The sequence below is a fragment of the Amborella trichopoda genome, chromosome 3, assembly GCF_054954075.1.
Source record: "Amborella trichopoda isolate Santa Cruz 75 chromosome 3, AtrichopodaSantaCruz75HAP2 v2.0, whole genome shotgun sequence".
Lineage (NCBI taxonomy): Eukaryota > Viridiplantae > Streptophyta > Magnoliopsida > Amborellales > Amborellaceae > Amborella > Amborella trichopoda.
In genome coordinates, this window is record NC_142338.1 from 44,619,378 (window position 1) to 44,644,589 (window position 25,212).

General features: G+C 34.0%; 2 protein-coding genes across 4 annotated transcripts; one reads left to right on the forward strand and one right to left on the reverse strand.

The window, feature by feature from the left end:
- Nucleotides 1–1,929: 1,929 nt before the first annotated feature.
- LOC18443980 (uncharacterized) lies at nt 1,930–10,287 on the forward strand. 3 transcript variants are annotated; one of them, XM_020673244.2, is made up of 5 exons: nt 1,930–2,083; nt 5,673–5,807; nt 7,883–8,102; nt 8,187–8,294; nt 9,207–10,287. In XM_020673244.2, exons 3-5 carry the CDS (start codon nt 7,898–7,900, stop codon nt 9,965–9,967), a joined length of 1,074 nt encoding a protein of 357 aa, XP_020528903.2. In that variant the 5' UTR covers nt 1,930–2,083; nt 5,673–5,807; nt 7,883–7,897; the 3' UTR covers nt 9,968–10,287. The 3 variants fall into 3 exon arrangements, with proteins under 3 accessions (XP_020528903.2, XP_011626977.2, XP_020528904.2); XM_011628675.3 differs by lacking the exon at nt 5,673–5,807; XM_020673245.2 differs by lacking the exons at nt 1,930–2,083; nt 5,673–5,807 and adding an exon at nt 7,474–7,692.
- A 2,933-nt stretch (nt 10,288–13,220) lies between these two features.
- G-TMT (gamma-tocopherol methyltransferase) lies at nt 13,221–22,409 on the reverse strand. Its single transcript, XM_088860810.1, has 6 exons — nt 21,951–22,409; nt 21,342–21,511; nt 18,853–18,957; nt 14,808–15,011; nt 14,566–14,668; nt 13,221–13,627 (listed from the first exon to the last, which is right to left on the reverse strand). Exons 1-6 carry the CDS (start codon nt 22,249–22,251, stop codon nt 13,524–13,526), a joined length of 987 nt encoding a protein of 328 aa, XP_088716936.1. The 5' UTR covers nt 22,252–22,409; the 3' UTR covers nt 13,221–13,523.
- Nucleotides 22,410–25,212: the final 2,803 nt, after the last annotated feature.

Below are 25,212 nucleotides of genomic sequence, written 5' to 3' on the forward strand. Positions count from 1 at the left end.
GACTTGCAAAATAAATGCCATTAAAAAGCGCATGCACGAGATAATGAATTGCAAAAAAAGACTTATATAGGAATAAGTTGGAGGTTGACATCTGGTATATCTCAAGTTTGATTCCTACCACTGAACTATCAACAAAAAAGTTATTTTTGATTTAGAGAGAGATTTTTAACTACAAAAAAAAAGTTATTTTTGATTTAGAGAGAGAGAGATTTTTAACTACGGGAATACCTGTAGGGGGTTTACAGAGAGATGCAACTGGCAATAATCCTCGGAGATCAACTTGTAAATTGTAAATAACCTGACGTCTGTTAAAGTCAGAGAGAGAGAGCCTTTTTTTTTTTTTTTATTAAGGAAAAAGTTTATATAGAGCCGAGGCTCTAAACAATTAAATTAAAGCTTATCTCAAATAATTTCATTAGAAGAGGTTGTTTTGATGCCTAAATATCCATAAATAGATCATCTCAACATCAAGATGCATGGACATGAGAAAAAAATGGATTTCAAGTTATGAAAATAGCATATTTTGTAATGTATTTTTTGGACTATCAATTTTTAAGATTTTCATAGAACTGTCAATCTACACTATTTTTGAAGCATTGAACTTTATAAATAAATATGAAAATATATTTTAATGCTATCACAATGATTTTCAGTATTGAAACCACATTTCTCGATACTATTTGAAGGTAGGCTCCAATTTGATTGTTTAGAGCTTATCTATACAAAATTTGAAATTCATTTTCTTTTCATGTCCATGCATCTTGCCAAGATGATCTATTTGAGGATATTTGGGCATCAAAACAACCTCTTCTAATAAAATTTTTGAGGTAGGCCCTAATTTGATTGCTTAAAGCCTCGTCTCTTTATGAACTTTTTCCTTTTTTTTAAATTATCAAATAAAAGAGATATACTTTTCTTAATCTATTTAATCTATTAGATAGATTAATCTATTTAAGGACGCATGAGCTCCATTACAATTATAAAATTACAGAAAAAAAATAAAAAAAGAAAAAGAAAGAAAGAAAAGAAGGAGAAGAAGAAGAGGGAGACAGCCTTTTAAGTAAAAAGCGTGCGCGCACGGGACACCAAGGGTTCTGCCGTAGGCATGATGTCTTTTGTAGATAGTTTTAGGGCACATTTGGTTCATACCTTTGTTATTCCGTTATATTATTATTTTTTCATTGAAAATTGTTTGATAGGGCGGCAGCCCTATCAAAATAAGTAAACCCTCACCTCGCAACTCATAAAAATTACAATTTAAACCCTCACCTCGAACTCATCAAAAATTGCAATTTAAAGGTTGAAAAACCTTTAAATCGATCACCGTTGAAAGTTATGATTGTGCAAATAAAGTAGAATTTTAAATTTTAAAAATAATGTATATTATAACAAACTATCTAAACCATCCATTTCATTCTAAAACGAAAACAAATCTTTGCAAATCCGTAATGCTTAAAATTAATTTTATCATCAATGTTGAAATTGAGTTTCAAATATTATCATCAATGTCGAAAATTAATTTTATCATCAATGTTGAAAATTTTATCTTTAACGAGTTTCAAATTTTTTCGCTAATGTTGAAAATTAATTTTATCGTCATCACGGATATTTCCAATACCAAAAATGCTCTATGGATGAAGATTGAGGTGAGGCTTTATTTTGTTTTCATAAAGCTTAGGCTTATAAAAACCTCATCCTTTTTTTTCCATACTGCAACAAAAATCATTATTTCTAAAGCAAGAAAATCATTATTTTTTCATACTGCAACAAAATCAATTATTTTTAGAGAGAGAAAATCATTATTTTCTATGGAGAGAACCGAGAGATCCAAATTCTAGGGCATAAACTCCCAACGCCCACGCTGACAACGTGGCGGTCGTTTCGAAAGCCCCGCACCCTAAAACTCCATAAATATAACTACATGAAAATACATTCATTTCTCATTACACTCACTAGACAACACAGCAACTAATATCAGCTGCTTGGATTACACTTTTCTCCCTCTCTTCCTTTGTTATTGACCAGCTTTTCTCCCTTTAATCCATGCGAGAAAATTTTCACATGTTGCAGATGGATTCATGAGGTGAGACATTCTTTCCCACATATTTTTCTGAATTTCCTCTTCTTCTTTTTTTTGTTGGGCTGTGTTTGAATATTGACTGTTCCTCTGTTATGATTTGTGATTATTTTTAGGAATTGTTGTGGGTTTCATAAGCAAATTCTTATACATATTCGGATTTATTTGCGATTATTGCATTTTTTTTTGTGATTGTCGAAGTGCTTTGTGGTTTTCTTAGTTCCTCCCTTTTATAGAGGTTTGTAAGGAGTTATGTATGTTTTCTGATCTTTTTCTTTTGTTGATCATTTCTAACACGCTCGAATTGTTGTTTACATGGGTATTGAAAGTTAAACTGGTTACATCACTACATGCTATTTGTTTTGTTTGTTTCAATTTTATTTGGAACATGATTTTTTTTTTTTTCTCGCGTGCCAGTTTTTCCTCCTGTGGACTATATGAGTACCAGCCATTTTAATTGTCTTTTTGTAAATGCCTGATGGCTTTCTAATTTTAGTTGATTTTTTTGTCATTCCTCAACCATAAATATATCTACTGAAGTTTTTCCTATTTTTCTACGCTTCCATATGCATTTTTGTTAGGGTTATTGTGTTTTAGAACTCCAGGTAACATTTTATACTAGAACTAGTGCATCTAGGTTTCTAGGATATGTTTTTGGAGGACAGTGAGATATGTTCTAGGGTTAACTTCTATAGAACCTGTTTAAGAGGATTTTTTTTGTGATTTTTTTGTATGAGTTTTTTAAAATTTGATTTTGTAAAGAAGTTTTGTTTTTATTTTTCAAGCCATCAGTAATTTTTTTTCTCTAGCTTTTATGGCTTGCCATTTTTTCCTTTACATAAATATTCTAAATCAATTCTAGGAAATGCCATCTTGTTTTGTTTATGTGTTCTTTCATTGTTTTGGTGGATTTATTTCTGAGTAGCTTTGTATTAGGAACTTTGACTAATTATTTTATCCGATCGTTTTTGGTGCATTGTTCTCGTAATTGAGCATAGTGTCTGACTTTCCTTTTACAATGGGTATCTAACTTAGATATTGGTACAACCATGCACTGGATATTTGGTGTGCTTTGATTTTAAGTGCTTAGTAAACTTCTTAGGAGGGCATACCTTCCTTGCACATGTATGTGGGGATTGTCTTTTGTATAATGGATTGCATTTTATGTATTTTATTTTTTTTATTGCATGTTTTTGTGGATTAGCTTGGGTTATACTTCGTAGTCTATGCCATCTTCCTTTTCTCTTTAATTGATGCTTTATACTTTTGAAGAAACCTAAAAATGACTTGCACTAAAAATGCAACCTTTGCAATTTACATATTCTAATTTGTTTTTTAAGTTATTGAGTTGTTCTAAATTTGCTTCTCATTATAGCCCTCCCAAAATCAAGCAAATATTTTGTTCAAACCATTAGAATAGTGTCACATGTGCAAGCATTCCCTCCAAAGTATGACTAGAATATTTTGATTTTGACGTATGTTCTCTAATTTGTTAGTTTAGATTTTAATTTCTATGAACCTTCTCTCTTGTGTTAGTGATTTTTTGTATTGCTTTGTAAGTTTTGGGTGGCTGAGGCCCACTATATGGCTGATATAATGCATTTAAATTGGACAAGAAATAATATTTGATTTTTTAAATACAGAATTTAACCGGAAATATTTGAGAAATATTCACTATAATGGACTTTATAACATAAATGGTGGCTCCATATTTTGTTCATTAATATGTACAAGAAATGATGAGTTTATGCCCTCTTTTTTCAAATTTCAAGAAAGTGAAATATTGTCCATCATTCCAATAAATAGCGGCCATTGTAACCCTCAAAATCGTCAATAGTTGATCATTATCGCGTGATTTTGATTTTATAGGGTACTCAGCCACAAATCACATATATATTGGAGCAGGCAAGGCCCTACCTGATAAAAATGGCCATTATATCCTAAATTTGTAGCATTTAATTAACCATGACTTCATGAAAAGTCTAATTTCCGTGTTAAAGCCTATTGGACTCGGAACATGGATTAGTGATCAGGATCAAAATATATATGTTTTTACTTGCATTCTGAGTTCAAGCTCAGCTGTCCACATTGCATAAATGTGCCAATCAATGTGAGTTTTGAGGGCAGGCAGATTAAATTCTGTTTCAGCTTAGTGAAATACATAATGGGGGTCAAATGCCATGCTGATTCCCACACGTATTTGTTCCTTTAGTGACATGGTAGCTCCTAGCATAATATGAAATATGGAAATACGGAACCATAAACTGATAAACGTGGATTTTATACAAGAAAGCCCCGTGATGAGGGTAGAATTAATATATACATAGGCGCTTCCATCTTCTGACTTGTACTACAGACTTTCATTTTTTTTGAACGTGGATTTTATACAAGAAAGCCCCGTGATGAGGGTAGAATTAATATATACATAGGCGCTTCCATCTTCTGACTTGTACTACAGACTTTCATTTTTTTTGTTTGAAAGTGTTAACTGTTGTACTACAGACTTGTTTCTATCCTAATAATCTACGTGGCCTCATTTGGTGAAGGTGCCCTGCTAAAATGACATTCGGTCAAATTGATTGAAATTTCTGATTTCTGAATTAGATGCAAAAACAGTTGTGTATGAGTAAAGCCAAGAAGATTTAGTTTGAACACTTACTAAAGAATTCCTGATCAAAGTGGGTATTTCCTGCATTGAGAGGTACAAAAAGTAAGTAGAGATTATAGAAAATAAAATAAGGCTAGCTGATATATTTTGGCAGTTAGTGAATGTACAAATGCAGTCTGCATGTGAGATGGAAACTGATAGTGTACAAATGAGTCATGTGTGTCTGAAGGAGATATGCATGAGAAATTTCATGAAAAAAAAGATAATCCATGTTAATGTGGATATTTTACATCCTCCAATCCACATCATGTGCATGAGAAAGTCCATGAAAACAAGATCTTATTCCATTAAAAACACGATCTTCCTTGTTCAGGTGCATGTGTTGCATCGGTGATTCGATGTTATTACGCATAGAGAAGGGTGATGTGTTGCCTTTTGCTTACTAGATGTGATTTCAAATTCTTTGGATTTACATCATATGAGTCAAATATGAGAAAAACCTTCTAAAATCCCCAGGCAAAGTTTGAAGATGTCACCAATTTAAACCATTAAGCATCTTAGCCTATGGTTTTCTTTTTCTTTTCAATTAATAACTTTTTGTATTTATGAGTCAAATCTGAGAAAAACCTTCTAAAATCCCCAGGCAAAGTTTGAAGATGTCACCAATTTAAACCATTAAGCATCTTAGCCTATGGTTTTCTTTTTCTTTTCAATTAATAACTTTTTGTATTTATGTGATCAATTTTTGTATAATCAAATGTACCAAATTTGTACGACTTGGTTTGGGGTGACCTCAAACAAAAACTGTACAAGTTCGTGCAGCATCTTGAACATGATGGCCCAGTATCTATATGAAGACCAACTTGCTGGCTGTATTTATTCTGCTCCTGTTTTCTGCTTTAGATTGTGAACTAGCCAAATTAGATACGCTTTTGACTTTGTAATGGTGGACCTTTACATAAATGTGACAAGTGTTCCTATTGGCAGGTAGCTTGGTTTTCTTGCTAGGCGCTAATGTATCATCTTCTTAATAGTAGTTCAAGTTGTCTAGACTTCTTGGCAAAAAGCAAGAAGCTTCATGTATTTTAATGTGGTCGGACTCAAAGAGCTTCTTTTTTAAAAGTGAGCTTATGATATTCGTTCTGTTACTTCCTATTTCTATAGTTTAAGCAGTCTTACTATTTATTACTTTCTTAGTATGCTATTAATTGTCCGATCCCTTTAACTCAGTTGGGCAATCAGTTGGAAAATATATTATCCTAGATTTGCACTATCAGTGAATTCAAATTCAAGGTTTTGAGTCTTTGATGGTTTACTCTTACGTAAAATAATTTTTGCATCATTAGCATCTTACCCTGTTGCAATTTCAAAACTATTCAGCTCCGTATCAATAAAATGATCATTTACATAGGCTCATTATGATGTATGTGTTTAATCTTTTATCTTTGTGTCTCTGATTAGTGATGTATAACCTATTATCCCATGTTACAATTGTGATGATCTTAGGTGTCTAAATCTCTCTTGAAGGAGATTTTGGATTGAATCCTTATTGTTATTGCACTTTAAGAAGAGACTAATGTAGAAATAGAAGATATTGGTGTGGTGAAAAGAGAGCCCTTATGCTTTGTGAGGATGCATTACACCATGGGTAGCTATTAAAAAAAAAAAGACGAAAAAAGAAGAGTTTAGATCATGGGCGGTGGGGCTTTTTTCTGTTCAAAGAGAAAGAAAACTGCAGGCCAAATAAACACATAGTAAATCGTTCAAGGATTTATTTTTTTTTTTTTTCTTTTCTCTGGAGGGGGGTGGAGACTTTTGTGAGAAACGTGGACATCTAAGTTACGTTGGCCTCACAGGGAGATGCATAGGGTGTTTTGGGGCTCATATTAGGGATTTTTATGCTATACAAGTCGATCTCTCCTTTTGTGTTTTCATCTCTTTCATAATATATTGCTGCAGATAAGTGAAACAACTGTAAAATAAACTAATAATGGAAGTCAAGGTTCCTTTATCCTATGACTGGAGCATAGAACAAGTGTTACTACCATCATTAAAATCAAGAATCGCAAATATTTATATCTATTTCATTAGGAGCAGGAAGATTTATTTATTTTTTATTTTTTTCTGAAAAAAAGAGGATGCAGAATATTTTGTTACAGGAATATATTAGAGTACGTAGCCATCAGTCATTTAGCTATTTATCAGAAATTTGTTGCTTGAATTTCAAAAGGTTGGGCTTCATTGGTCATTAAATCCCTCTCTCTTCCTTCCATTTTCTCTTCTTCATAGACCTTTTTTTTTTTGTTTTTTTTTGTTTGAGAGAGAGAGAGAGAGAGAAGGTGGTAGAGAAATTTGAAACATAAAAAGGACTACCTTACCTTTGGTCATTTTATTTTTTTGTTTTTTTGCCTTGTCCAGCATTTTACATAAAGTGGGGGCAAAATAGTCATCCCAGAGTTCGTCAAGTGCCGATTTATGCAGGCATTCCAGCTAACGTCACGATATTTTTCCCGTTTCTTCCTCTCTTTTTGATCATATAGGGGGCATAAGAATCTCTAGCAAAGCATTTATCAGTTGTTTGTCCATGAGAAGGTAGTAAGGATGGTGTCAACTTTAATAAGAAAGAGATTTGTCACAAATTTGTTGCTTGAATTTCAAAAGGTTGGGCTCCATTGGTCATTAAATCCGCTCTCGTCCTTCCATTTCTCTTCTTCATAGACCTTTTTTTTGTGTTTTTTTATTGAGAGAGAGAAGATGGTAGAGAAATTTTAAACATAAAAAGGACTAGTTTACCTTTGGTCATTTTATTTTTTTGTTTTTTTGCCATGTCCAGCATTTTACATAAAGTGGGGGTAAAATGGTCATCCCAGAATTCGTCAAGTACCGATTTATGCAGGCATTCCAGCTACCGTCACGATATTTTTCCCATTTCTTCCTCTCTTTTTGATCATTTAGGGGGCATAAGAATCTCTAGCAAAGCACTTATCAGTTGTTTGTCCGTGAGAAGGTAGTATGGATGGTGTCAACTTTAATAAGAAAGAGATCTAGATATGCGGGAGCTATCAGAAAGCACCAGCTTCTTATGGACATTGTGCACATTGTTATTTATTTTCATCAACTTTCTTTGCTTGCATTTGGTTTAATGCTGTGCATTATGCATTTATAGTTCCTCATCATTTCTTTTTCTTTCACTGCAGATTGTGCTTCAATGTATGGAAAGTGGAACTAAAATGAGAACTAAGCCTGATGGTAGAATATCAAGAACACAGAACCAAATGCATGGCCCATGTATGGGGCCAAATTGGGTTCTCATTGCTGGTGGCGCTTTGTTAGGCAGCCTATCAATTAAACTTGGACACAAGTTAAAGCTGGCCCTTGAACCAAAGCAAACAACTGATACAAGTAACAAGTCCAAAGGTATGGGATATTGATTTATCTGTTTTTTACCACCTTTTGAGCAGCTCATTGAAAATTTGATACTCAAAAGTTGTTGCCATTTAGGAGAACATGGGAAGCCTGCTGTCAAAAAGCGGTCAGTTGTCTGCCCTTTGCATTCCAATTTATATTCTTTTAGACAGGATGATGACAGCTGCTGCCATTGTCTCTCAGGTTTGTCGGTTACTAATCTTATACTTTCATTTTTACACCATGTTGTCTTCTCACTTTTTCTGTGTTTATGACAGCTTTTGTTTGATGAGTAAGAAAAATATCATTAGCATGTGCATGCACAGACACAAACACACAAGTACAAAATCTCACAAAAATGAGGGATGCCAAATTGTTGCAATTGGCTATTGGATTGTTCATATGACTCTTCTAGATTTTATGTCAGTTGTGTTTACTTGCTTTTTTTTTTTATTTGTGATAGTAGAGAGCTTCATTTATAAGTAGTTAAACTTTCCGAAAAAAATAATAAGTGAAGGGACCAGAGAAAGATTGCTTGAATTTTTCTTGCTGTTTTTTATTTCTTTGAGGATATCTTTCTCCAGTAATTGAGAGTTTACAAGTACCTGATATATTCTATATATAAGAAATAGGAAGTGCAGAATCTGTAATTTTGGTTGTGCTAGATCAGGATTAATACCAACTTCACTTGGTGGCTTCAATCTAATTAAGGGAATCTCTTACTAATCTAGGAAAGGGCAGGTTTTGGAGCTGTGATAGGTAGAGATGATTTATTTCTCGTGTGTCTAAAGAAACTTTTCGAGAGATTAAGAAAGCCTTCAATCTGATTTACCTAAAGTACAGCATCCTTACCAAGAAATGATGGTGGTCTATGGCAAAGTTTGTTGTTGGAGCATGTCTAAGCCTAAATAGCGATATTTCCTCTCCCAAAAGCTTGTTGAAGTGATGCAGCTTTTAGACTAGGGAATTGCTCAAAAGCATTCAATGTGCTATGCAAAGACAAATATTTGGACGTCACTGTGTGTCAGTGTGTGTGTGTGTTTGATATATATATATATAGAGAGAGAGAGAGACAGAGAGAGAGAATCCGTGTCTGACATCCATCAACCCTTTCAGGTAATCCAAATGGCACAACCGACACAAAAAACCCATCCCAAACCTCTGTGCCCTCTGTCCTAAAAGATGTGGACCCATCCCTTGGTCCCCTAGTAACAGTCCATGATCCCACTGCTGCCTCGATCGACCCCAACCATCGAGAAGTTGGCCTCCCCTTCCAGCACTCCAACAGCTCTGGTTCCCCTTGCGTGTCAGAGTCTGGCTCCTCCGACCCCTTTGGAAGACGAGATGTTATCCATAGGCTTAGGCTCCAACTCAAGAGACGAGATGATATGATACTCGAAATGCACGCTCAAATCTCTGACCAAAACAAGGCCCTTGAAGAACGCTTAGCTTTAGTAGCCCATATTCAACTTCAACTTGAATCTTCGAATCGTGAGCTTTTTAGAGCGGAGAGAGAGATACAAAAGCTTAGAAAAGTTATAGCTGATCATTGTGCAAATAGAGGATCACCTGACAGTTGTGGGAGTGCTGGAATGGTGTGGCCAGAATCAGGCGATGTTGCCAGAATCCAATGCGGAGGAGGGGTTCAAAATGGGTTTGTTGGAGGGAAGGAGGAGGAGAAGGATTTGGTGGATTTAGGGTGGGGGGATGAGGGAGAGAAGGTTGAAATTTTAAAGAGAGAGGCTGGGGAATTGAGGGAGATGATTGATGGGAAAGATTTCTTGTTGGAGAGTTATAGGGAGCAGAAGATGGAGCTGGCTACCAAGGTAAAGGAGTTGCAGTTGAGGGTCGCTTCTCAGATTCCAAATATATTGTGATATGGTGTGTCGCGGTTTTAAATTTTCTCCTTTTCCCTTTGCTTTGGTCTTTAGATTAGGGGTTCCTCTCTCTCTCAGGATATACACACAAAAGTGAGGTTTCGAGTTCTCTTCTGCTGTTCCATCTCTAGGAAGGCCCATGGTCAGGTGTGCATTTTCTACGAAGGCCCTGGCTCTTCCTGTTTTTGTTCTGAATATTTTCTTCAATTACTTTGTGGCTTTCTTGGTATGATCTAGATATCTTGTGCTGCTGAAAGTTGTAAGTGGTGCAGTTCTTAGAATCAGATTTGATTGCGAGGAATCCGCTTAATTATATAAAATCTCTCTCTCTCTCTCTCTCTCTCTCTATATATATATATATATATATATATATATATATATATATATATATATATATATATATATATATGAAGCATCTACACAAGGCCATTCGCTGTCCGAAATAATCGGTCGGTATGCATTTTTTGACTACCACAGACTTAGCATGTCCGTGGCAGTTCAAAAATTTCAAAAATTCACACGGAACTGCAACAGACAACGCCGTCCGTTGCAAGTCCGTTTAATAAACTGCCATGGACATAGCAATTCCATGACAGATGTGAAACACTGAAGCATTTAACCTAGGCGTTTTTTAGGTTTTTTCATAGATATATATATATAGAAAGATGTTTTAAGTACTTTTAACATATCAAAAAAGAAAAAGATGTTTAGTATTATAAAATTATAAAATTTGTCTCTAATTATAAAATTAAAGCCTAAAAAATGATGTAGATCAAACACTTGATGGTTCAAAAAATGTATTACAAGGTACTTGGAAGTACATTTTTTCTCATGTTCATAATCTTGAGCTCAAGATGAACTTGGAAGTACATTTTTTCTCATGTTCATAATTTTGAGCTCAAGATGAATGATTTAAGCATCAAAACCACCTCATAATTCACTTCTAATGAATTATGAGGTGCTCTTTAATTTGATTATTGAGGGCTTTGCCTTTATATAAACTTTTTTTTGTATATATATATATATATATATATATATCCATTATATATTAAGCGAGATGAGCTTACCCTCTATTTTTTTTTACACGTTTTATGTGTTGTCCATTTTGCCTATTTTTAATTATTAAATTATCTCATGATTATCTCTTAAGTATCTCCTAGAATTTCAAACTCCTAGTAACTCTCTCATCCCTTTTCCTAAATATGTTGCTTCTCTCTCCTTAAAAATCCCCTTTTCATAAATACCTTGTTTTTCTCTCTCTTTAAAAATCAGGGGGAGATATGTAACCTTTATAGAGAACAAAAAAAGCACGTACGAGTAGGAATTTAGAAAATAAATTTAAGGGAGGAATGTTTTTTAGGATTTTAAGAAAGATATTAAGATTTTAGGAAGAGAAAAGTATGTGAGGAAATTTTTATATTTATATATCATCTTTCCTCATCTCCAGAGATTTTAAAAAAGTCTCTACCGTATCTTTTTACTTCAAATAAAATAGGAAAGAATGGAGAGATTTTTGATAAGTTAAAGAGAGATGGACATAGAGACATCTTTTGAAAAGGTGTGTCGCTTAACATGATTCCAAGCTACTAAAAAGATACACTAGATAAAAAAAATGTGCGGGTTTATGGAGAGCAGTTTTTAAAATTTGGACGTCCCAAAACTACTGCTATCACTACACCATCTTTTCTCCCATCGCTAAAATCTCTCTTACCCCTTAAATCTAACCTCCTGCGTTTAAAAGATCTTACAAATCATCTCTTTTTTAACTCTTCCTTCGTAAACTTATTTTCTTTTCTTTTTTTTCCCTCTCCTCTCACTTTCTCTCCCACCTATTTCTCTCTTCCTCTTCCACACAAACTGCATCCCTCTCTCAAAATGTCTCATCTTTTTTATTTAAAATATCATTTTCCGCTTTTAAAATTCCTCTCTCTCTCTCCATAGTTTCTTTATGATTTTTTCTTAATTTGATTTCACCGAATTATTTTCACCAAGATTTAGGTACTGCATTTATTTGTCATTTTGCATTTAACCTAATAGTACTTTTATTTATTGAATTAATAAATTTATTTTTTATGTGATTCAAGATGAAGAAGTATATTGTTGAGCTTGAATAATTTATAACATTGACCTTTTATTTTAAAAAAGGGAAAAGTTTATATAAAGTCAAGGCTCTAAACAATCAAATTAAAGCCTACATCAAAAATTTCACTAGAAGAGGTTGTTTTGATGCCCAAATATCCTCCAATTTGTCATCTCGACATCAAGATGCATGGACATGAGAAAAAAATTGATTTCAAATTTTGGAAATAGGGTATTTTGTAACGCATTTTTTTAGTCAATTTTCAAGATTTTCAAGTTTCCATAAATCTGCCGATTTACAGTATTTTTTAAGCTTTAAACTTTATAAATAAAAATAAAAATATATTTTAAGGCTATCACAAAGATTTCCAATATTGAAACCACATTTCTCGACATTATTTAAAGGTAAGTTCAATTTGATTGTTTAGAACTTGAACTCTATACAAACCGCACCTTTAAAAAAACAAAGGGATCACTATGTTTTTTCCTTTTTATTGGATAACATGAATAATTAGATAAATGTAGCTAATAATCGATAGAGAAATTACTTTTTACTTTTTACTTTTTACTTTTTACTTTTTACATGTAGATTTTTTTAGTAATTTTAGATCTCTATATACTAGAGTATTAGACTTAGAATAAAATTCGAGGTTTCCCTTCTCATTATGGAAAAGGCTTATATGCTTCCTCTACAAGATACAAGTTCTATCTTCCCCTTACCATCCAGCCATCCAATTTTGATCAAGAGAGCCACTCATCATTTGATCTTAAATTCAACGTCTCAAACTCTTTTATTTTTAGTTTTTTTTATATATAAATTGTATGAATATGAAATTTAGTATGTGTCATCTTCCGATTGGGGGCACCAATAAAAAATATTAAACTTAATTTTTTGATAAAATATAATAACCAAAATACCCTTTGAATCTTTTAAGGGTATTTTGGTTATTTATTTTATTGAAATTTTTTATATATATATTTTTTGCTCGTGCAAGTTTAATAGAATAATGGACGTCCAAAATTTGACATCAAAATAATTTATAAAAAAAAATTAAAAATAAAATAGAGTACAGATATGTCATTGTGATTGGGACGATCTTAACTCTCCATTCAAAATAGACACTTGGATAGAAATAAAACTTCTATGCCTTAGAAAAAACATAAAAAGCCTGCCTTGATTTAATACAGTAAAAAGTGTTATTATAGTAAAAATTAGGTGAGCTAGCGGACTCACCAAAACCGTGTCCTATAGCAATTGCCCCATCTGCTCTCCACGTGCTCTATATTAATTCAATTTGAATGGAAAAAGTGCAAATATTTTTAATAAAAAAAAATAAAAAATGGGAATTCCCATAATCAATTGCGTACGGTTTATTGTAGTACAGCTTGAAGCGAAAGCGGAAACCCAGAGTTAGATGCGTCTTTTCCAATCTTATTGGACATCTTATTGGACACGTGGTGAGCTGTTGTTGGTTGTTCACTCGGGTTTTCGACATGTGATAATGCCGAATTTGATTAGCTTCTTGTTGTACCCCTCTACCATCAAAGGCATGGCAAGGGCCCCTTTAAAGGTTTTCCATCCTATTTGCAAAATAAGAAAAAAGAAAGAAAAAAAAAAGAAGGGGGGATTAAGTACAAGTGACAAATTTCTTGATTCATGATTCATACTCATATTATATAATGAATAAAAAGAAAGTATACGATGAAACTATTTATCTTTGATATAAGATGGTAAAAATTAATTTGACTAAAATTGGGTAGATACATTTATGTCATTTACCAAACTCAAAGTTAAAAAAAAAAAATCTCAAACTTTGTGACACACCCAAACTATCAGATTTTACATCAGAAGGTTGTAAATAATTATTAACTCTTTATACAAAAAATAAATGGTCTCATTGTATACAATCTCATTAATAAATAATAAAATCATAGTGCAATTTCATTATTACTGGGTGTAGATTTTGTAGGGCTTTGGCCATGGTGCCTTACACTTGAAATAAACAGTTCAGAATACAAAAGACTGTTTTGAGGACTTGGGATTCATTACTTTTCCCATATCCAAGATTGTTTGAGGCTGAGGATAGGTTTGCACGTTATCTACCATTGGAACTGTATTTTTTGGGTAGATTTGTGATGCAGTTCTATAAAACCATCGCCCTACAAAATACTTTCCCATTGTTTAAAAGACCACTGTTGAGGATAAACCAGTTCATATATAAATGAAAAATTAACTATTGACAACATACAAGTTTGGCGATCAAGACCACCAGATTTTATTTATCTTGCACTGCTTCATAATATGGCACAAATATCCCATTTTATGGTTGTAACTTTTTGAGCCGTATTTTTATTATTATTATTAATGAAAAATCGGGTAGGGGGCCTTCTCCCCACTGACTTTACCAAAAAAAATACTACCGACAACAGTATGTAAAGTACCACATGCAACACGTTACAAACTAGTTGAAGAAATGATTCCTAGGGAAACAAGAAGAATTTAGAAATGAGAATCTTACCAGCTTTAAAGAGCGACATGAGGCCTTTAAAAGTCAAGGCGGAGCGTATAACTGCTGGCCAGAATGGGGCCACATTCTCGGACCAGTCGGCTGCTTTGATATCCTGCAACGAGAGAGTGAGAGAGAGAGAGAGAGAAAGAGAGGTATAAATTTGGTTTTTCTACTGAGAAAAGAAAGTAGCAGGGCAAATACGCCTATGCAACCTTATATATTTGAGTGAGTAGCATGGCGTATGTATGTACCTGGAGAGAAAAGGACTGGGCCAAGTTGACGTAATCAGCCATTGAACACCAGGCAGGAAGGTAATAAGCATCGCATATTCGATTCAAGAGATATATCTCTTCAGGACGCAACGACTCTTCATAAGGAGACAGATCCCTGTGACACCAAGTCACAATGATAATGGTGGCTCCAGGGGCCGCCACTCTAACCAACTCACTCACAAACTGTAAATTGAAACCAAATGAAGAGAAGGTTTTCACTCTCTATGAAGCCTTGTACAAGCAAATGCATCAAATTGCTCTCTCTCTCTCTCAAGTATTTTTTAAGAGCACTCAAAGACCACTTTAACCTTTTTAAGAAATTGGTAACAAGAATAGAAAGAAATAATGAAGATACTGGAAGGAAAAAAAATCAATTCAATAAACTTCAAAGAGGTAGTAAAGCACAAAACTCTCACACATTATAGGGGACTCTCTAAATAAACAATTTTATCTTCTATATGGGTATTTAAGCAGTCTCTCTTCACCCCATCCCCCCAACAAAAAAACCACCACCACCATAATGCAACTCTTATATACTAGAGCTTTTTCCCCAAGTTGAGCATACAAGACAGTGATCCTAGCTTGACTAAAACTTACTACTATCCCCAGCTCTCTTTGTATATGAGAAGAAGAAGAAGAAGATGGACTCTAAGTGTTCAATGCACGGCCTCTCTCTCTCACACACACACACAGATACACATGGGATCCATATGCTCCCTCTTTACATGTAAGAAGAAGAAAAAGAAAAAGATGACCTTCAAGTGTTCGACGCGCGGTCCCTCTCTCTCACAATCTCTCTCTTTCTCTCTCTCTCCATATCCTCCAAGTTTTTGAGATCTCTCTCTCACAAATATAAATCCAAAAGAAAAAAGAGGATGATCTTCAAGAATTTCATGTGAGACCTCACACACACACATATGCGGGTATGCACGCACACACACTTAACACATATATACATTTTCACAAAACAATACATGGCCCCCACCCCAACCCCTTTTCCTTAAGCCTGCCCAGGTATCTAGGTGCCCGCCTAGGCAGTTGCCTCCGCCTTTTTCAACATTGTGGTAAACATCAGCATTTGAGGTTAATAGCAACATTATATACAAACAAGATGGCCGATATTTTCCTTTCTTGAAATTTGAATAAAGATTGTGATACACGCCCTTATATTTTTTTTTCTTCAAACAAGAATGTGTCATATATGTTATAAGCTCATTATTTCTTAGATATATTAGTGAAGAAAAAAACACCATTATATCTATCAGAAGTCTGTTATATATAAATATTTTCAAGTATTGACTGTTAAACTGTTATATGTAAAAATTAGTTATCAATTTATTTTTCTGTTTTGGACTCCGATATATTGGCCACTACTATGCTATATGGACTAGGACCTCTGCAGCTCCGGTATTTTGAACCTTGTTTATCACATCATAAAATATATCTCCTAAAATGGGCTCAAGACTAGGTGGTCAGCGTGGTGGGTCGCCACAACATGAAATCTTGAATTCTATTCCTACCACAGGTAAGGCCCTCATTTCCACTAAACTACCTAAAAAGAGAATATATCTCCAATTGGTAAGCCTCATTTGTCTCGTGATTCTTTGTAGGTGCTCATGTCTCAACACTCTCTTGTTTCCAATGCTAACAAGGCTTTTTCCTCTCTCCATAGGCCATAATAAGAGTTGAGACTCTTAGTGGAACACAATGAGTCAATATAGGACCATTTACCATATAGAACATGAACCCAATAGGCATCGTGGGCATCTAGAACACAAACCAACCAATTCATGTAGCACACCCATGAGAAAACCCACGAACTTACAAGGTTGTTAGGTGCTTGTATGTATTTACAAGATCCTCAAGCTACAATTTGTTAGTGCTACGGGTATTTGCAGTTTTATAAATTTGCTCGCAAAGTGGTGCTAATCAATACCTATTTGAGATGCATGGCCATCTTCATCTGTTAATCTCTATCCCAAAAGTAGTCCTCAAATTCACTGCAGCATCCTTTAGCTCAAACCCCCAGGAAATTACTAAATTTCTCAAAACAAGTTTGAGGTGCCTGCTTAAGGACAATATGTTGGCATATAGCATTGTTTAGCAAGCACCTCCTAGATGAGCTTGGTTCAAAACAGAGTCCTATCTTGCAGAGGACATGAGATCCTGAGTTTTGAGTATTCAAGCTTGGGTTTGCTTGGTCAGTTATCGATTGTTGCAATACTACATTTCAAGTTTGATTCCTACCACTCAAGTATTCAAAAATGAAGAAGAACGATCCGGGGTTTTGTTTGTTACATTCATGTGAAGAATCGTATTCATTTTTCATGGGAGACGGCCTTGCATTATGCCAATGATAAAACCTTCTCCACTACGGAAGAATCATGCTATTTTAGTACAACGTTATTCCTCTAAAGTAGAGTGGAAATAATTATGAAATTATAATTTGGACGGTGGTTTCTTGCCAAATAATATCTCAAATGGACATGTGAAATGAAAAGAAATAACAAGGTTGTTAATTGAGATACACTATGGTAGAAAATGTCGTTTTTGGGGTCCTCAAAATTCAGATTTGGGATTTTTAGCTTCATAATAAAGGGTTGCATAACAGAATCAATGGAACTGAGCACCAACAGATCAAAGGAAGAGCGTTTGAGCTCTTAAATTACCGTAATGGACATATTTAGTTGTGCAAAAAATCATTAACATGGTGGGAATTTTACTTAACCATAGTAGGGACTGTTAACTGTGTTGAAAGAAGTTCAATGTAGTGAGATCTTAGTTTAGCTATCAATTACAGTAAAAAAAAAACTTATCTTTCTAGTTAGAAGTGTTAATCGCAGTGAAACTTAGATAAATTGTTTTAACTATGGTGAAAATGCCAGCTACAGAATGAATTGTTAACTGCAGTGAAAACATCATTTCAAGTGTTTAACTGCAGCGTTAAAAGTGAACTGTAGAACTCCAGCTTGGCTGGCCCCAGTCAGTCTCAAGCCCGGGTAAAGGAGTAGAGTTATGTTAGGTAGGTAGTCAGCATCTACACAACTTTCCATGAATCCTCAGTCTACGTTATGCCATCCCCAAATAGTTGGGATAAGGCTCCAATGATAATGATAATGTTAATAGCGAACTATAGCATGACCATTTAAGCACAATAAATGCTCAGTTTACGTTTTCAACCACAGGAAAAACAGCTGGCTGCAGTATGGTTTCATGAAGCAATAAGACTGAGCATAAAGCTCACATAGCATGAAACTCTCATGTCAAAAGCAGCTAGAACATAGTCAACTGCGTTACTGCGGCGAGAATTCCAACAAGGTAGAAAAACATTAACTCTTTGATCGAAACAAACTCTAAAGCTGAACAAGCAAAAACCTAACACAGACCTTGCTTGATTTGAACTAGGAGGGTACGAGATCTCTTGATGTATTCAAGGCATTGAATTCCCAACTTATTTCTCAATGTGCAATGGGGCTTTGGCAAGGATACCACCAGGATACAACCTAACCCTGTGAAGCATTGCATCTCTCTTTGGTTTACACTCTAAAGGTGAGAGACAAAAACCCTACACCGATTTCTCCTCTATAGAAACTCGAATCAAACTTGAATGGGGACATCCAATGGCTAGAAACAAAGATGGAATTTTCTATTTGACAATAAATAGGTCAGCAATCATTGGCGTACAAAGAGGTGCGCAACCATTGATCAACAAAGAAGTGGCCATGATAGTAACCCAAAACATTAAACAAAATTTATCCACCATAGTTTGAATTAAGACCTTGGATTTTGATCTCAAACTTACTTCAAATGCCAGTGAAACTGCTCGAAAAGAAATGCAAAAGCATTCAAATTTTAATGCAGGAAACAGATTCAATGAATTTGGTCATTCACAAATAAAGAACAGAAGCCAAAACCAAAATAAAAAACACAACTGTGGTACTGCAAATCGCAGAAAGGGACAAATCACAGAAAGGGACAATAAAGAAAGAATAAGAAAATGAAAGAATAGTGTTAAGGAAATGACCTTTTTCTTATCAGGCATGTGCTCACCACTCTCCATAGACCAAACCAAGTTGAATTGGCCATCGGCAAAAGGTTGTTGCAATGCGTCAGCAACGTGAAATGTGGCCTGTCAATTATTGAGGTTCACAAAAGAGTCCAAAACGCAGTGTCATTTAAAGATAAGAAACAAGAAGCCCATGTCATGAACATTAAATTCAACAGCGTCAATTTGCCTTCAGACTCTCTCTTTCTCTCTTTACTATTACCAAATAGGAAAAGTTTCTATGCTCTTCCCTCTATCCAGCAGTCCAATTGATCAAGTGAATCGCGTTTCATCTAGATCTAACGCACGCTTTAGACTGTTTTATTTTTTATTTTTTTAATAAATTATAATTATTTTACACATAAAAAATATTAAAAATGTATTTTTGATAAAATAAAATAATCAAATTACCAAAAGCAATTTGATCATTTTTTTTATTGAAAATATTTATTTTATATTTTTTATCGGTGCAATTTTAAGAGATGACTGAACGTCGGTGCCAGACCGTTATAAAAAACATTAAAATAGTGCATAAAAATTTAAAATTAAATAGTGTAAGAAACATGACATTGGGATCATCCCAACCAGTCTATTCTGAATGGACTTTTAATGAGGGAACCATAAATTTTATCCCGAAGAATAGAAAGCTTGTCCTTAGCCCAATCAGCAGTAGACATGCACTTACTACAAAAAGACTCTTTCTTGGAAACTACTAGAAATAAATGAAGGGTGTAGTTTGTATAGGGCTGAGGCTCTAAACACAACTAAATTAGAACCTATCTTCAAATAGTGTGGAGAAAAGTAATTTCAATATTCCAAATCTTTTTGATAGCTTTAAAATATATTTTTATATTTAATTATAAAATTTAAAGTTTCAAAAATAGTGTAGATCAAACATATCTACGACAACTTGAAAATGTTGAAAACTAACCATCCAAAAAACGTGCTACAAGATGCACTATTTCCAAAACTTGAAATCTATTTTTTTCTTATGTGCATATACCATGATGTCGAGATGATCAATTTGAAAATATTTGATAATCAAAACAACTTCTTCTAATGAAATTTTTGATGTGGGCGTTAATTTGATTGTTTAGAGTGTGGGCTCTATATAAACTTTTGGGAAAATTGATAAACCCCCGAAGAGGAACATTTCACCTACTTTACACACTATCCAAAGGCTTTTTTTTTTTTTTTTCTTGTTTTTTTTTGACAAAAATACCTTTCTCTCATTATTTTCGTTGGAGAGGACGGTCTGGTATTTTGAACAGGTGGTCCGATGATTTTTTTTTTTTTTTTTTTTTTTTTTTTTTTTTTTTTTTGTGCTGAGATGGGCGGTTTATGGTCTAGCATTTTGAAAAGGCAGTCCGGCATTTTGATATGACGGTCCGACATCTTGTAGGAAGATGTCCGGTGTTTTGAAGTATGCCGAACTAAGCAATCCGACGTTTTAAAATACATCGGGTTGAGCAATCCGACGCTGTACAAAGTACAAACGCGGTCCGCATTTTCTTTTATTGGGATTCTAAGATGATTAGTTATGTGAGGAGACAGTATTTTCATAAAAAAAAAAAATCAACTTTTTATACAGGGGTAGTAGTTAGAAAACATCACTTTTTAAGAAGAGTTGCTAGGAAAGTGAGTATAAAGTACATATTAAGGGGTTTAGCAATTTTTTCGAAACTTTTTCCACGACAATCTCTCCTCCCAAACTCTTTTTTTTTTTTTTTTTTTGGTGGAAAGAGTTTTTTTTTTTTTTTGGTGGAAAGAGAGATGGAAGTACAAAAAGAGTACAGTGTAAACGGATCTCAATGTTTTTTTTTTTTTTTTTGGTAGGAAGAGAGATGGAAGTACAAAAAGAATACAGTGTAAACGGATCTCAATGTTATCATGTTCTCATTGTTTATCTCAGATTCGACTTCACATTGTAAACTTTTTAAATCTTTTTAACTGTAATTATTTTTTTAATTTATTTTTATATGTTTTTTACTTAAACGGTGTGGTTTCTATAAAATCACGACCTTAAACAATCCAGTTAAAACACACCTCCAAATATTATCGTATCATGTAATTTTGGTCTAAATTTTTTTTAAGATTATCTAAGAATCTACTTTTATATGTAATTACAAAATTTTAAACTCTAAAAATATTAAAATCTAAGTAGATTTATAAACAAATAGAAATCTCGAAAATGGAAGGTTTAGATAATGTGTTGCAAGATGAACTATTTTTAAGACTTAAAATCTTTTTGTTTTTCATATTTACTTCTCGATGATCAATTAAGGTGTTTTCCAACATTAAATCAACCTTTCTCGCTGAATTTTTGAGGTGCATCTTTAATTCCACATTTTTAAGGATGCGACCTTATAAAAACCTTTTCCTTACTTAAATCTTCCTATAAATGGGTTGAAACATCAAATTGTTTATAACCCAAAAAGGGTTTGAAGTGAATTTGATTGGTCCCATACCTTGTCTGCCAGGCCTTCAGCAAGGGCAAGGTCATTAGCCCTCTTAGACTGAATTGGGCTAAGAGTGATGCCTTCACATTTCGCCCCCAATTTTTTTGCCAAATATCTTGAACTGCCCCCAATCCCACACCCAACATCTACAACATTCCTGGGCCACTTTGACTCATCATCTGTACTCGCAAATGCCAACAAACAAATAACTAGCAGCAACTGCTATCCAACTTTAATCTCACATTAAAACTTAAAAGTGCCCAAAAACCCACATTAAACCACTTTAATCTCACATTAAAACATAAAAGTGCCCAAAACCCCGCATTACACATTTATACATAACGAAATACACATCATGCTTTGAGCCAAAATTTGAGTTCAAGAAGAGGAGAGCTAAAGATAAGAAGACCGAGCAATCAACGGCACAGATGGCCTGCACTCCAAATCAATGGATGGGAGATGTAAGCTCTCATTCTTACTCTCGCAATCATCGTTAAATAAATCCTTGAATAACATCCAGAAAAACAATAAGAAAATGGAGCTCTTGCCCCTCTCAAAAAAAAAAAATGGAAAATAAGTTTTTTTTTTTTATTTTTTTTTTTTTTTTTTTATATTTACCTGTTATCCCAGCAAAAGCGAGAGCCGCCTCTATCATCCTAATTTGAGCGAGCCGGTGCTCGGCGAATGAGACGTCGGCACGTGCGTCGTAGAAGCCATGGTGCATATGATCCCCCCATAAATCCTCCCACACGAGTGATGACTCGTCGTACAACTCGGCTATCCCCTTCTTCAGACTCGGCTCGCTCCTGACGCTCATCGCTCGTGCTATCGGCACATATCGTTGCTGGTTCACACGTGTCTGCAACGGATGCGTGGTTCGTGTTACAGGGGCCAATGGGGAAGAGGAGAGAGTAAACATGGCGGTGTTGGAGGGGTCGAGAGAAGAAGGGAGAGAAGAGTGGGTTTTTATGGTGTCGCAGAGATGGAAATGACCCTAGCTTTCAAGTAAATAGCGGTTGTGTCCTTGTTACTTTTTGGACCTCCGTTGCATGGCAAATGTCCGTTATGACCTTCACATTTTTAGGGATCCATTATTTGGTTTTCCTCGTTGTGATATAATTTCTTTCTACCCGGGAGGGGAGATAAATGCTGTGTCTCTCTCTCTCTACCCCACATAAACTCTTTTTCTCTCCCTCTAATACCTACACTACTTTTTAAAAAATCACTCATCTTGTTTTTGATACGTGAAAAATCGCTCATCTAGATTGGGAATCATTGGCCAACAGTTCAATTCTTGAATTGAATTGCCAGGTTGGCTTTATACACGTCATTTACATGTGAAATGGATAAAACTTATTTTTTACACCTATGTTTTTTAATTTGAAATATCTTAAACTATCAAAAAATATATGAATTTTTTTTTCTTTCTTTTTATGCCCAATCTGATTGACAGAATTGGCTATCCATATTAGAATCGGTGCTTGGGCAATCCACCCCACCGATCTCTATCTCGAGACAAAAACAATGGAGCATGAGGACTTCATTTTTAGAGAAATCTGGATATTCTCTTTATCAAAATATACATAGGATCATTACTCTTTATCAAAAATATCCATAAGAGTTGAAATCTTAAAAATTTTGCCCATTTGTAAAGTCATTTAACATGGAAGTGAAAGGGCGTTTGTATACCTTGCATCAGACAGACTGTTCATCATGTACCAAGCATCAGGCAGTTCATTAGAACTCTGATGTTCTGTTTATAATTAATTCGTAGTTTGTTTAGTGTCCGGTAATGCGGGATCGATGTGGTGAGGGGTGTAATGCACTATGCATTGACGAATCGGTCTCAATACAGGCTTTTCATCTCTACTGCAGTCAATAAATTTTAAATAACTTTTTAAAATTATAAAAATATAAGAAAACATAGAGAAACTTAAGTTTGTGGTTTATGCGATGGTACGCATTTCAATTTAATACCTTTCTCTAATTTGTTAGTGGTCTGAGTAGCATGATGAAGAGTAAAACATGCTGTCTTTATTACCTTCTAAGAGCTAAAAAAGTTCAAAGAGTTTGTATTATTGCTTATGGTATGCTCCTCTATGTATCACTATACTTCAAAGCAGTGTTTAAAAAACGTCGAGTCGAACCGGACTCGCCCGGTTCAACTCGGGAATCGTCATGGACGGATCGAATAGGCGAAAAAAACGGGAATCGTCCGGTTCTCTCTAGAACCAGACGATTCTGTACAGTGACTCGCTGATTCACTGTACGGGATCGGCGAGTCCGTACAGTGCATCTACAAGTCCATACGGATTTTTTTTTTTTTTTTTTTTTTTTTTTTTTTTTTTTTTTTTTTTTTTTTTTTTTTGTAATCCATGATAGATTTTTTGTAATACTTGATCGACTTTTTTGTAATCCATGATCGAATAGTTTTTTTTTTTTGTAATCCATGATCGAATTTTTTGTTTTTTTTTTTTTTGTAACCCATGATAGAATTTTTTGTAATCTATAATCGAATTTTTTGTAATCCATGATCGAAATGTTTGTTTTTTTTTCTTGTAATCCATGATCGAATTTTGTGTTTTTTTTTTTTTTTTTGTAACCCATGATAGAATTTTTTGTAATCCATGATCGAATTTTGTGTTTTTTTTTTTTTTTTTGTAACCCATGATAGAATTTTTTGTAATCCATGATCGAATGTTTTGTAATAAATGATCGAAATGTTTGTTTTTTTTTTGTAATCCATGATCGCAATGTTTGTTTGTTTTTTTTGTAATCCATGATCGAAATTTTTTTTTTTTGCTTTTCTTGTAACCCATGATAGAGTTTTTTGTAATCCATGATTGAATTTTTTGTAATCCATGATCGAATTGTTTTTTTCTTTTTTTGTAATCCACGATTGAATTATTTGTTTTTTTTTGTAATCCATGATCGAATTTTATGTAATCCATGATCGAATTTTATGTAATCCATGATCAAATTTTTTGTAATCCATGATTGAATTTTTTGAAAATTTGTGATTTTTTTTTTTTAATCCATGATCGAATTTTTTTTTGTAATCCATGATAGAATTTTTTGAAAATTTGTGATTTTTTTTTTTAATCCATGATCGATTTTTTTGAAAATTTGTTGTTTTTTTTTTTTAATCCATATTATTCAAAGAGAAAATGAGAGAGATGATGATTCTGAGGCCACCCTATCCCAGCCATATTATTCACATATTGAGTCCCAACAGCAACAGTGTAAGGATGAGCACGACAGTGCATGTGAGCATGAAGGATGGACAATCTTCGGGGATTTTAGATTGGGAACACAACAAAACACTAACACTCAGGGATTTGGGAATAGTCAGACGCCTGCTAATATCGATGATTCGTTTTTAGATCGAATCAATGAATTGTTAAACGAATTCAATCAATGGCACCAACGTGACCAAGAAGAACAATAACGTCGTCTATCATTTTATTTTTAGATCATATGTTACTAATTTTATGCTTTATTGTAGTCCATGTATGTTGATATACTTATTCCATGATAATTATATGTTTATCCTTTTGTGTGATATAAATTAAATGCTGAATGACGGTTCATGCAAGGAAAAAACATATCAATATTCGCATATTCATTCAAAAATGAAAATTCTTAATGGAGTACCCTCATTTCTTATTGAATTCTTAAAAAACAATATTTATAATGAATTTTAATAAATTTTTCAGATTTTTTTTAAGCTTTATTCTGACCGATTCACCCGATTCCCGATCCGGATCGCCGATTCGCCGATCCAGATCGGTTTTTTGGAAACCCGATCTGGGTCACCGATCCGTTTTTTAAACCATTGCTTCAAAGCATATGAAACTATTTATCATTGTAAGTGTTCAAG

Coding starts and splice junctions, on each gene's coding strand:
- LOC18443980 (XM_020673244.2), top strand. CDS start 7,898: ATGGAAAGTGGAACTAAAATGAGAACTAAGCCTGATGGTAGAATATCA. Junction 8,103..8,186: donor TACAAGTAACAAGTCCAAAG/GTATGGGATATT, acceptor GTTGCCATTTAG/GAGAACATGGGAAGCCTGCT. Junction 8,295..9,206: donor CTGCTGCCATTGTCTCTCAG/GTTTGTCGGTTA, acceptor CAACCCTTTCAG/GTAATCCAAATGGCACAACC.
- G-TMT (XM_088860810.1), bottom strand. CDS start 22,251: ATGTTTACTCTCTCCTCTTCCCCATTGGCCCCTGTAACACGAACCACG. Junction 18,958..21,341: donor CTGAAGGCCTGGCAGACAAG/GTATGGGACCAA, acceptor AATAATTGACAG/GCCACATTTCACGTTGCTGA. Junction 15,012..18,852: donor ACATGCCTGATAAGAAAAAG/GTCATTTCCTTA, acceptor TTCAATTTACAG/TTTGTGAGTGAGTTGGTTAG.